We start from the raw sequence: 14,044 nt of genomic DNA, 5'->3' as shown, positions 1-14,044 counted from the left end.
AAGTGTAAGTTTGTTTCTTTGACTGGGCCATAACCTCGCCTCTCCTAGTATAGATTGTAGTTTTCTGTTGTCTAGGCATCTGGCCTCCTTGGTTACCCCAATGAGGTTTTCCTAGACCAGAATGGGCTCAGGTCTTAGAAGGAGGCAATAGTTTCAGGGTGTGTCTTACACCCTGTGAGGCCTCAAGTCACTGTGCTTTTCTGCCCAGCAGGTGGCGCCTGTCAGCCTGTAGCTCCAGACTGGTGTAAGGAGGTGTGGCCCATGGCTGTATTCCCCCAGGCTCTAGGGTCTGGTTCTGAATGGAAAGCAGGTAGTAGAGCTTGGCACCACCTCTTTCCTTTTAGGGCAAATATACCCCTAGGAAGAGGTCATTTGCATTTGAATAGTCTCCGACTCTGCTGTCTCCACCCTCATCTGGGTCTCAGCACTGGGAATTGAAAATTAGTTGAGGCTTTCTCCACCGAGCCGAAAAAGGGACAGAAAGACCCCCTTGAGGGTCAGTCTACAGCCCCCCTCAGTTTCACCCATCAGCCAGAGACAGCACCCGGTCCTCTGGGTCCCCCTCCCACCCAGAGAGGTCCTCTGGCTCTCCAAGGTCAGTCACCAAAAGCCTCTGTCCACTTATTGGGGATTTGTAGCTTGTATTGAGCAGACTATGTTTACTAATTAAAACCCAGTTGGAGCTCAGCTGAGCTATATTCACTTGTCCAGAGAAGGCTGCTCTCTAGCGTTGTGAGGCTTTGCAGTTTGGGCTGTGGGGGGAGGGGGCTCTCGGCTCGGATCCACAGTTTTTACTTACAGATTTTATGCTGAGATTTCAGGCATTCCTCCCAATTCAGGTTGGTGTATGATGAGTGGACAGTCGTATTTGTCCCCCCGCAGTTATTACAGATTAATTACTATTTGTTCCTGGTTGTTTATTAGTTGTTCCAGGGGGAATGACTAGCTTTCACTCCTCTCTATACTGCCATCTTCTTCTGTGAACGGAGATTTTTAATATTTAGTTTTGGTAATTTGATAGATGGAAATCTTTTACAAGTATTTATTAGCTAACTTTTAGATTTTTTCTTATTGATTTCTTTGTATATTAGAAAGATGAACCTTTTATCTGTTATTTATTGCAATTATTCTCTCCAAATTAGTGATTTGTATTAACTTTGGTATTGGTGTCTTTTATCTGTCATTTTTTCTTTATGGCTTTTAGGGTCCAGATCATGGTCTAATTTTCCCTGCCCCCAACTCCAAACTATAAACAAACATATTTGCTTATATTTTTTCCTAAAGTTCGCATAGGATAGTTAGTTGCAGAAACAGAGGTTCTGGAACGGGACTTCTTCGATGCAAATTCAGCTTGACTACTTATTATAATATGACCTCTCTGTGCCTTAGTTTTCTCATCAGTAAAATGGGGTTGTGGTGAGGACTGAGTTAATTTATATAAAGCATTTAGAATAGTGCCTTGCAATAGTAAATAAGAAATGTGTGCTATCATCTAGTTTCATTATAATTTTATTTTTTTACATTTAGATCTTTAGTATACCTGGAATTCCTTTGTGAATGACAGTATAAGAGTCTACTTTATTCCAAGATGGATGGCCAATTTTATCAAATAACCTTATTTTGCCACTGATTTGAAATGCTACATTTAGAATATACTAAGGAACAGGGCCTCCTCCAGAAGGGCCCTGAGACACCTCAACCAGTCCAATTAACATTTTGTGGACTCCCTGGGATACTGTTAAAGGTACAAAGTTTTAAGTTGAGTTTAATAATGTTCAGAAAAGAAGTAGGGTACACCACTTGGTGGCCTCTTCCTCCCAGTTCCCCACTCAAGGGACAAGCCTGTTCTTGAAAAAACATGTCCAATATAAAAATGTGTATACTACAAGCAATTTTCTCCAAAGTACTAATGGTAAAGCAGAGGGTTAGAAGAGCTCAGACGTGTTGAATTATATATTAGGAGAATATACAGTATATGCGTTTAAGATCGGATATATTTATCTGTGAAGAGTGGGAGGTGACAAAGTGGAAGTTTCACAAGTATAAGAGGATTATATGCATTAAATTACCACTGTGTAGGGGTAGGCTGAGAACCAGAGAATCAACTTCAGCTTTTCCTTTAAGAAACTCGAACATAGCAACTGTTTAATATGTGCTGCCATCTCCTGGCCAACCTTGTATTGCCAGCAAATCTACAAGCAGAGCAAAGCCAACAGCAGCATTGAATACAAGCACTACATGTATGGTAACCAAAACCAAACCAAAACAAAGGCGCCCCATGGGAGGAGGCATTACGCTATGCAGCTGACATTCTCTGGTGACTACATAGCGCTGCTCTCCTGGAAGTGGCCTACGGATGCAGCCTGCCAGGAACTGCTGAGCTAGCACATCTCAATGGTGGGATGAGCCTAAAAGGAAAATTCTAAATTCTAAATACAGACAGGATGATATATAGATTAAATCCCCAAATTTCCTCATATTGTAATAAAGAGCAGCTAGGCACATGTATGAACTCAGAATGCTGTAACTTTGTGCTGAAATAAAGCTGAAGATAAGGGTGTGAACCCAGGAAAGGCTTTGAAAAATAAATTCCTCTCCGTCACCTCACCTTGCCCTTCCTCAGCTACCCTACCTCATCCCTTGCCTCACCCTCCTGTAGTGGTAATAAGTCCCCAGAAACCAAGAGTGATTATCATGGCTGGGGAAGTCCCCTGATGGGGGCATAATATGTTTCATCACTATCTTCGAAAGCAAACTGAAAAATATCTGACTGCAGAGGTCACCGTGGAAATGGAATGATTAACACAGGTAGTGAGGTAAGGAAAAATAAAAGCCAAACAGATACAAACTTAAACATTAATGTGATCTTTATTATACAGCACATCGGGCATTTGTGCATCCCAACAAGTATACAGAATACTCTATAAAACCAAACCCAGCCATTCAAAATTACATTAAATGAAGACTTAACCCATAGTTGTGTCTCTTAAAAATAACACAATTAATATGGTCTTGCTGTAACAGTATTATGGAAAGAGCCAGGTAGCATAAGATGGGAGAGAGTATAAGGACTGAAGTTGGTGCCAAAGGAATCTTCTTTTGTTATTGCACTTCTTCCATTTTACACACTTAGTATGTTATATTTTTATTAACACCGTAATAAACATTAATCCTTTAAAACAACAAAAACATTACAGAAAGACAAATGACAACAAGCTGTCTAGACCAATTTTCTTTTCAATCTTCTGAACAAGGTTACCTCCTTCCCCCCAATGCCAGGTGTTCAACACAGTCTCTTCCATCACCTCAGTTGGACTGAATGTTAACAAAGCAGATGAAATTAAAAATAAACCCTTTTAAGAACAGTAGTGCTACTTGAATCCCCAAAGTAGTTTTGCAATACAAAGGTTTCCCAAAGTCACTCCTTCCTTACCCACTTTTACAATACACTACCCCATATTTAGAAGAATAAACCCTCTTTTTTTTCTTTTAAAGAAAAGGTGAGTTCTTTGACCCAGCAGTCCAAAAATCAGGCCTTGAAAACTCAAAGAAAGCAACTCCTCTTTTGACAACGGACTCTTTCAGGGCTTTTAATCCTGCCCTGCTGCAATATGGACCCAGGCATTTCCGTGATCAGCCAAACAGATTACCAAGCATGCCCTCTCTCCAAGGCCAGAAGCTGCCCCTGTAACCCCAAAGTGCTACTGTAATCACCAATTCCCCTCTGCTTCTCAGTGCTTCATAATAACCCCCAAATAAAGTGTCATTCAGTGCAGTTATCACTTCCCAGCCCTGCCACCCCAAACTACCTCCCCCTTCAGGAAAAACAAACAAACGAAATATCCAATCTCTCTTTGGCAGCTCAAGCAAAGATACAAAAATAGGGCTGGCAGCAAGTCAGGAAGAGTCCTACCTTCACCCTATTTCTATGCCTAGTAGCAATGTATCTTTTCCTCCACTATGTCCTTGAAGTTTAGTGTTTAAAACAGGAGAAGCCGCCACCTAGGCTTTGTCCCCTTGAAGCTTAAGGAGTCAAAAGTAACTCTTTGGTCTGGGAACAATCAGCACAATCTTTCCCAGAAAAGTGAAAGGCTTGCTCAATGCGCCATTCTCTGCAAAGGATCAAGGGAACCAGGGCATGGCTGTGGAAACCTCGGCCAAATGAGCCAGAATGACCTTGTCACTAGCTCTCTAGGCACAGGGTCAGCCATTCAGACCCCCAGACCTCCCCAACATTTCTTCTGATTGCTCTGCAGGAAGGTCCCTCACTCAGTTCTGAAGCAAACTGAGTGACCAGACTTCAAGTGCATTAGAAAGGGCCAGGGATCATTTTCGGGTTGGAATAAATTGCCCTAATTAAGTGGATTAAAAGGCTAGAATGAAGTAAGGGTGATTCTTTTATGTCATCCTCCTTCCTGCCCCCACCATAATTTCATCTCACCAATTGCAAGCACATACTACCAAAGCTACGAGGTAAAATCTTCAGGATTTTGGCCATGCTGAGCCGTCTAAAGCCCAAATGCCACCAGACTTCTCTGAATTATACCTAGTGTCTTCCCAAGTAAAATACAATACAGTACATTTCATGGCATCCCATCACTTTAGTAATAATGGGAGCCAAGGAACAAAGAATCCAAAATTAGCTGACAATGTTACAAAATAGAAGCAAATATACATACATATATATGTATTTCTGCACTCAGCCTGCTGAGTATTTAAATAACACGCCCAAATATGCATATGTGGACTCTGGCTGGCCTGGAGACTTTCAGGAATATTTTGCACCTTTTCTTAGAATACTTTTTTTTTTTATTTTAAATGAGCTGTAACACAAATAGTCTCCTCCTTATTTAGCGTTAATCCCCTCCTATCCTCCTTACCAAGGTCAAAAAATGTGGGGAATCTGCTAGAAAACTAGTATCTGAAAGCACATTAAACATGGAGAATAAACTGACATGAGATTCTCCGTGCAGGAAAAAAACCTAACCTCCCATGTGTGGATGGAGGTATGGGTTAAGACGTCCAAAGAATATTAGGAATATGGTCTCCACGATGAAAGCACAGACTTCTGATTATAGCTAGAGTTAGAAGACAGCCTGGAAAAGGGAACTATATATGTTTCTTGGGATTTCATATAGAACAGACATTGATTTTTTCCCCCTTTATTCATTTTTTTTGGGCAAATAGAGACAACTCGCCTCTCCTTTCTTGACTTGAAACGTGCCTTCCTGGAAGCCCCGTCAGTGTCCCCAGAAGGGCAATAAGTTAATGCTGACAAGAATAGAGTGACGTGAAGTATAGCTAATGGGGGTTAAAATTCTAAGAGATGTACTGAACAATCCACTAAAACAAGGCTGGAGCCTACAGAGCCCAAAGACATTGCATCAGTCACTTTATCATTTGCAGTAAAAGGTTTTTAGCACTACATGGAGTTTCTGAAAGGCTGCAAATGCTTAGAGGGCTGCTACACTATCATAAGCAGAGCCCAGGAGAGCCAAAGAATTAAACTGAATCTTAAAGGTTATATAAAAATCTTCTTAAACATTCCATTTGAGGCAAGAGATGGTCATTCTATCACAAGCAACCTTGGAAAATCTCAGGAGCAAATGTGCCACTCATCTTGTACACATACTTGGGGACCTGTTTTACACACTTTGGAGCTGGTCACAAGGGCCAGACCACAGTTTGTGGGAATTGGGAAGATGGATGGAAGCTACTATCTCTACTATCTATTCCGTCATCTACCTGTTTTTCTAAATCTAATCAATCAGTCTGGCTGAGGAGGGACTGAAGTCAAGATCTGAGATGCAACAATGTTTAAATTGTGCCCCTTTTTGTGATAGGAATAAGAATTTCTCTGCTCATGTATACTTAATGAAACTCTTCAAAAGAAGACCATCTTATCTCTCAGCTGCAAAGGGAAGGGATCCTTCACAGACATTAATTAATACATGGGTAAAATGCACCCACGTAGTACTACAGAGTGCTCTCTTTGGTCTGGTTCTTGTTTTTTTTCCTAACATATCATATTTAAAATAAGGCAAGTAGAAGGGATAAATTACAAAAGAAACCTTGATTAAAAAGCTCACTGATCAAGTTTTTAAAATATCAGTCTGTTAAGTTTCAAAAACAGAAGAATTTCCAATTTTAAAGTTTTTAAAAACAAGCTGGTACCCTTCTAGTAGGTTTATATGGAGGCCTATGGCCTCTAATCATTTCCCACCTCTCAGGTCTCACCAAATTACTTCACATTAAGACAGTTTTGCTCAGACACTCACCCCCAAGTACCATGTCATCTGGAGTTCCTCTCCACCTTGAGACCAAAGAGAGAAAGAAAAAAAAAAAATTAAGACCCAAGGACACAGGAAAACATCCTGTTCTGTGGTTAGCAGTAACTCAAATAACTTATATACATACATACATAAAAACACTCGTGGTTTTTGTTTGTTTTTGGCCTCTCTGTGATGTAACAGTAAAATCTTCCCCCAGAAATCAGGGATATATGGTCCTACAAATGTAAACATACTGACACCATAAGGAACACATAGCTTTGTTTCAAGCCCCCTCAGTGGGGCTTCTGACTGTTACAACCTGAGAGCAGATGTCAGGTAACAGGCATCCACAGTTATTTCTGTTGTTCCTATGGTCTCATATCCCAGAACTAACCTCACATTTTCTAAAGGTCCTGACCATTGGATGGAATTAAATTACTCTTTGCTAGAGCAGAAGTCATGGAAATGATAGCTTTTAATACTAGTGCCACTGCAGTGTCCCACTTGGTGTTTTGGAAAGAAACATATACAGTGAACTGACAATGATAAGATTTGCCTCCTTTTCAGTTCTGAGGCCAGAACATCCCATTCTTCAGTTTTTACCCGTGACCTAAAGAATCTTTTGCTAAAGGGATAGCTTGGGGTTATCAGTGAACTGCCGCATATGCTCAAACAGGCATCCAACTCTTGACTAGCCAAGAGTCATCTCTCTTTGGGAAAGTCTCAAGTTGCCCAGCAAGCACCAATTCCCTTGAATTCCCAGTAATGAAAAAATGTCAAATTCTCCCCATGGTCCGAAGGTGGGGGGGTGGGGAGGGAAGACAAAGAGTGAGAGAGAAAGGTCTTTTCTTTGATTTCAAGTAGAATCATCTAGTCCTCTGTTTGGCTGCTCAGAATTTGACTTGCATAGCCGGTCCATAATGCCCTCGAGCATCGGCTGAACAATGCCCAAGAGAGGCCTCTGAGAGGAGTCGCCATCCCAACAGGCTTCCATCAACTGCCAGCACTCCTCATCAAACACAGGAAGGCGCTCTGGGCGGGCCCCTAGAGAAAGGAGCATGGAAATAAGAACAGACTCGGTGAGACAGGGACCAAGGCAACAAAGAAGCATGACCAGCTCATTTGATTATCCAGCTGAAGCTTAGGATGCTAATGAACACAATGAGCTTTGGCTTCAATGGCAAAAATCTAAGTTAGAACCTAACAGTAATAGCAATAGTGATGAAAACAGGAACATGACAGCACATGAAGTTAAAGAATAGGAAATTTTAAAGGAAAAAAGGCTCATATAACTGACTTTCTGAGATAGTTTAATACAATGCTGCCTTCAACAAAGCTTTGACTTGACTATCTTTTCTGGATTCCATGGATGGTTTAACTGTCTATGTTGTCCTGATGCTGAGTAGCCAGAAAGGGTGACAGGAAGCCTCTGCTGCAGTGCTTTCCCAGGGGAGTTAGGACAAAGTATATGCTTCTTACCTCTCCGCACATTGTTCCAGAGGTGGTCTTTGCTGGCACACCTCTCGAATGCCTCAGGGAGCTTGACAGAGCCTGAGCAGATATACCAGAAAAGAATTCCAAAAGCATAGACATCCACGGAATTATCATACTTCCCTACAGCAAAAAGGTATGAAAAGTCATGAGTCAGGGAGAGGAAGGGAGCAACAACACTGTCAACTTCTATCTGCAGAGGTTTCTAAATTGTTCTAAAGCTTTCAACAGCCATTATATTTCATAACAATCATGTTTTATAGGCAGGACACATTTATAATGCCCATTTTTTTCTCTATTAGAGAAGCTGTGGGTTTACAGAACAATCATGCATAAAATACAGGATTCCCATATACCACCCTATTGTTAACACCTTGCATTGATGAGGAACATTTGTTACAACTGATGAAAGAACATTTTTATAATTGTACTATTAACTACAGTCCACGGTTTAACTTAGGGTTCACTGTTTCTGTACATAGTTCCAAGGATTTTTAAAAAAATTTTATTCTATTAGTATATATTCAACCTAACAATTTTCCTTTTAACCACATTCAAATATATATTTCAGTGCTGTTAATTACGTTGACAGAGTCGTGCTACCATTAGGCATCATCCATTACCAAAACATTTCCATCATTCCAAATAGGAACCCTGTATATTTTAAGCCTTAACTTCCCATTCCCTATCCCCATCCAATCCCCTAGTAACCTATACTCTAGATTCTGACTCTAGGAGTATGTTTTTTCTAATTATATAATGCCCATTTTACAAAACAAAACAAAACAAGACTATGGCACATGAGCAACAAAAGAAAAGATAGATAAACTGAACTTCATCAAAATTTTAAACTTTTGTGCATCAAAGAACATTACCAAGAAAGTAAAAAGACAACCAACAGAATGGAAGAAAATTCCACATATCTGATAAGGATTTACTATCCAAAATATATAAAGAACTCCTATAACTCAACAACAAAAAGACAAACAGCCCAATTAAAAAATGAGCAGAATAGACATATCTCCAGAGAAGATATACAAATGGCCAATTAGCAAATAAAAAGATGCTCAATATCATTAGCCATTAGGGAAATGCAAATAAAACCAAAATGAGTGGTTTACCTATCATTTTACACCTACTAGAATGGTTATTATTAATAATAATCTAAAAAACAGAAAATAGTACTTGTGCTGGTTTGGATGTATTGTGTCCCCCAAAATGCCATATTCTTTGATGCAATCTTGTGGGGGCAGACATATCAGTGTTGATTAGGTTGGAATCCTTTGATTAAGTGTTTCCATGGAGATGTGACTCCATCAACTGTGGGCAAGACCTTTGATTGGATAATTTCCAAGGATGTGTTACCCCACCCATTCAGGGTGGGTCTTAATTGAATCACTGGAGTCCTACAAAAGAGTTCACAGACAGGAGCTGCTGCAGCCAAGAGAGACACTTTGAAGAATGCATAGGAGCTGAGAGAGGAGCTGGAACAAAACCCAGATCAGCAGATGGCAGTCACATGCCTTCCCAGCTAACAGAGGTTTTCTGGACGCCACTGGCCTTCCTTTGGTGAAGGTATACTTGTGTTGATGCCTTCATTTGGACATTTTCATGGTCTTCAGACTGTAACTTTGTAACCAAATAAACCCCCTTTATAAAAGCCAATCCATTTCTGGTATTTTATATAACAGCAGCATTAGCAAACCATAACAGTACTAGTGCTTATAAGGATGCAAAGAAATAGGAACCTTAGTACATGGTTGGTGGGGATATAAAATGGTGCGGTTGCTGTAGAAAAGTATGGCAGTTCCTCGAAAAGTTAAACAAAGAACTACCATATGGCATGGCAATCCTACTTCTAGGTATATACCCAAAATAACTGAAAACAGGGACTTGAACAGGTATTTGTATACTAATGTTCATAGCAGTATTAGTCTCAACAGCCAAAAGGTAGAATCAATTCCCAAATGTCCATCAGCAGATGAACTGATAAACAAAATATGGTATATACATGCAATGAAATATTATTCAGCCCTAAAAGGAATGAGGTTCTGATTCCACTTGTATGAAATGGTATATGCAAATTCACAGAGACAGAAAGTAGACTACAAGTTAAGAGGTTTAGGGAGGGAGAATGAGGAGTTAATGCATAATGGGTACATGATCTCTGTTAGGAGTTATGGAAAAGTTCTGGTAATTGATGGTGGTGACGGTGGCATAACATTGTGAATGTGATTGATCTCACTGAATTGTATGCTTGGGAATGATTAAGATTGGAAAGCTCATGTTGTGTACATGTTTCCACAATTAAAAATAAAGAGAGAAAGAGACTAAAGAGACAATAACAACCAAATGCAATATATGATCCTGGATTGGATCTAATAATGAAGGAGAAAATGCCTGAAAGGATATTACTATGGCATAAGAAAAAATTAGAATATAGACTGAAAGCATTATATCAATGTTAAATTTCTTGAATTTGACAGTTGTTCTTAAGGTTTGTAAGTAAATATCCCTGTTCCTAGGGAGAGTAAATGAAGTATTAAGTGTTCAAGGAGCATGATGTATACAATGTACTCTCAAATGTTTAGAAAACTGATGAACAGACAGTCAGATAGATAAGATGAATGGACAGATAGGTAGATAGGTAGGTAGGTAGGTAGGCAGGTAGGCAGGTAGATGGGTGGGTGGGTAGGTAGCTAGTGTAGATAGGTAGAAAGAATACGGCAAAGGTGGCATAATGTTAAAAGTTGATAGATCTGGTTTTCTGGGTGGGGGTTTTGTTGGACTTCCCTGTATAGGTTTTATATTATTTTTGCAACTGTCTTGTAGGTTTGAAATTATATCCAAAAAAAAGTTTATTTAAAAAAAACTATGGCATTGGGAGCTCAAAGTTAAATATTAAGAGAATCAAGACTAGAACTTGACAAAAGAGAAGGAAAATAAAGTCTTTTACGGAACAGTTAAAAAGATTAATTCTGAAAGGTCATATTAGGGAATAAGGTTGGAAAATGGTGTGTGTATGTAAGGTTGGAATAGAATATAAAGATTTTTAAATTCAGACAGAAAAGTCTGGATTCAGTAGGCAGTAGGAAGTCTTTTATGTTTTAAAGCAGGAGGTAATGTGGCAAAAATGATGTTTTAGAATGATTATTCTGACAGCCATGCGGGGAACTGCAGTAGAAACCATTAAAAAATTTAAATATGAAATAGCCAGATAGGAATAATATCAGTGGGAATAGTTAAAAAAAAAAAAAAAAAATTAGTATACAAATACCTTCTAAGGACAGAAGAATCTGATGACTGTCCACTTGCTTCAGATGTGGCTAGGACTATAGCTGTCCAGCTAAACTCCTAATCCTAAGTGTATCATTCAATGAACAGTTGGGGGAAGATTTCTATGTGAGGCCAACAAGATAAATTCAGATTTATTGCTAATTTAAACTCTTACCAATATTAATAACTGACCTGCAATTAATTTTCTTCCCTGGCAATGGTACAACCATTCCCCATCCACTCAGGCTTAAAACCTCAGAGTCATCTTTTAGCATTATTTTCTGTTCATCACCCATATCAATTTAAAAACAAAATCTTGCCCATTAATGTGCCGAATTGATCCTAAATCTGTTACATTTTTTCTGTTTTAGCACTACCAACCTAATCCTGGAGACAACCACCATCTAACTGGTCTCCCAACCTTGGTTCTTTTTTTTTTTTCAACTTTGTACTTTGAAATAATTTCAAACTTACAGGACAGTTGCAAAAATAATACAAAACCCATAGAGAGAACTTCAACATATCCTCTACCAGATATCCAGGTCCACCAATTTTAACATTTTGCCACATTTGACATAACATTCTATCTATTCATCTCTCTCAATCCATCTACCCAGCTATCAATCTATTTTCTGAACATTTGAGTGTAGGTTGTATAAGTCATGCTCCTTAGAAAGGATACTCACTTATGCGACCATTCTCAGTGCAATTATCAAGTTCAAGAAATTTAACTTTGATATAAAGTTTACAGTCCATATTCCAATTCTTTTGTATGTCCCAAAAGTGTCCTTTTGAACCTTTTGTCCTCCCATATTAGACCTTGTCCAGGATCACATACAAAATTTAATTTTCATTACCTCTTTAGTTGCCCTCTGTTCCTCCCTTCCTTCTCTCTCTCTCTCCCTTTCTTTCTAATTGTGGGAACACATACACAAGATAAACTTTCCCATCTCAACCACTCTCAGGCACACCATTCAATGGGATTAATCACATTCACAATGTTGTGGTACCTTCACCACCTTCCATTACTAAAACTTTCCCATTTCTCCAAACAGAATTACACCCATTCTCCCACCTCCCCAATCCTGGCAACCTGTACTCCACTTCCTGTCTGTAGGAGCTTGTATATTCTCCAATATTTCCTCTGTAGTTACCATGGGGCTTAAATTTAACATCTTAAATCTGTAACAATCTAGTTTATTTTGATACGAACTTAATTTCAGTGGTATATACAAACTATGTTCCTATCCCTCCTTTATGCAGTTCTTGTCACAAATTACACATTTATACATTATGAGTCCAAAACCAATGATGTATCATTACATTTTTTTTTAAGGATGTGGTTATTTTTTTTAATCTTCATTTTATTGAGATATATTCACATACCATACCACGCAGTCATACAAATCGTACATTCGATTGTTCACAGTACCATTACATAGTTGTACATTCATCACCTAAATCAGTCCCTGACACCTTCATTAGCACACACACAAAAATAACAAGAATAATAATTAAAGTGAAAAAGAGCAATTGAAGTAAAAAAGAACACTGGGTACCTTTGTCTGTTTGTTTGTTTGTTTCCTTTCCCTATTTTTCTATTCATCCATCCATAAACTAGACAAAGTGGAGTGTGGTCCTTATGTATCATTACATTTTATGCATTTGCCTTTCAGAACCTGTACCTACCTTGGTTCTTCTCTTACCTCTTCTACCTACTGCTCTTAATGTAATCTTCCATAAACATTTTCTTTGCATCACTCTCCTGCTCAAAAGCTGAATAGCTCCTTTTTCCTTCCACATCAAGCCTTAACTCTTTTGCCTGAGTTGCAAGCTCAATCTTTTTCCAACTTTGTTTTCTTCTATTCCCCAAATGACTTTCTTTCCTGTCACGCTTACCTCTATTTTATGATTTTCCTCATATTTCCCCTTCCCCAGCCTCCAGAATTTTTCTCCTTTATGATAAGTGCTTGGACTTTGGAAACAGACAGATCTACAATCAAATCCAAGCTCTACTACTTTTTAGCTCAATGTTTTGGGGTAGGTTTCCTCAGTCTGGCTTCAACTTCTATATCCATAAAATGGATACAGATGCATTATCAGCATAGAATTGCCATGAGGATTAACTGAGACAAAATAAATTAAAAAACATACTCATACTGGCTAGGTCAAAGTAAATACTTTAAAAATATGAGTTCCCTTCGTATCTACCAATTTTTCCATATCTGACTCTACTTTTACCCCAAATCTCAACTCTATAACAAAATCATCAAACATATCAGTCTTCATTTATCTCTTCTTTGAGTACCAGTAGTATATTATATAGCACTTAATATTAGCACTTAAACATATGCTGTCTTATACTGCCTCCTAATTATTTACCTCTCTTAATATGATCTCTCTTTATCAGCTGAAAGTTCTTTAACAACAGAAGACAACTCCCTACTATCTAACCAAGTAGGAGTTCTTCAGTCAATACTTTATTATGAACTAGTTGGTTGACTATGACAATTTATGACACTAAAATCCCAGTGAGACATTCAAAAGAATAGTTGGTGACTCTGAGGGTACTTTTTTTTTTTTTTCTTACCCCTTTATCCCTTCACTTTCTTCCCTACTTGTCTTAGTTTCCCTTGTTCTGGTTTCTCCCTTGCCTATGCCAGACCTCCGAGTATTACTCCCAGATACTACCTAGTTTGATGGTTAACACTCAGGGATAAGGTACTGAGCCTTGCCCAAACCCATTCCCTGCCCTTCAACCTTACCTGTGAAAAGTTCAGGGGCCATATGGATTGGGGTCCCCACAATGCTGCCTGACATCATGGCCTCTGGCTTGCAGAATCCTAAGTCAGTGATCTTGGCACGGTTGTGTTTGTCTAGCTGTTAACAAAACAAGGTGAGAGTCACCCTGTTTCTGATCAGCACTCAGTTGCATACCCAATTTCAAAAAGACTAGATGCCTAGCTCAAAGAAAGTATTTATATATATCTTGCCTTCAAGCTCCC

At 38.9% G+C, this 14,044-nt stretch overlaps 1 protein-coding gene across 2 annotated transcripts in view; it reads right to left on the bottom strand.

The window, feature by feature from the left end:
* Window positions 1-2,849: 2,849 nt before the first annotated feature.
* DSTYK (dual serine/threonine and tyrosine protein kinase) overlaps window positions 2,850-14,044 on the bottom strand; it is a 55,521-nt gene continuing 44,326 nt past the window's right edge. The window contains exons 11-13 of one of the 2 annotated variants that reach the window (XM_037824923.1): window positions 13,805-13,919; window positions 7,752-7,886; window positions 2,850-7,316 (exon numbers count right to left, since the gene is read on the bottom strand). In XM_037824923.1, coding sequence (XP_037680851.1) covers window positions 7,129-7,316; window positions 7,752-7,886; window positions 13,805-13,919 — 438 coding nt within the window. In that variant the 3' untranslated portion in view covers window positions 2,850-7,128. Of the gene's footprint in view, window positions 7,317-7,751; window positions 7,887-13,804; window positions 13,920-14,044 lie in introns of those variants that run through there. The other variant, XR_005215108.1, reaches the window with a different exon arrangement.

The sequence above is a fragment of the Choloepus didactylus genome, chromosome 2, assembly GCF_015220235.1.
Source record: "Choloepus didactylus isolate mChoDid1 chromosome 2, mChoDid1.pri, whole genome shotgun sequence".
NCBI lineage: Eukaryota > Metazoa > Chordata > Mammalia > Pilosa > Megalonychidae > Choloepus > Choloepus didactylus.
The sequence above is the reverse complement of the archived record's forward strand: the minus strand, read 5'-3'. Positions and strand labels throughout refer to the sequence as shown.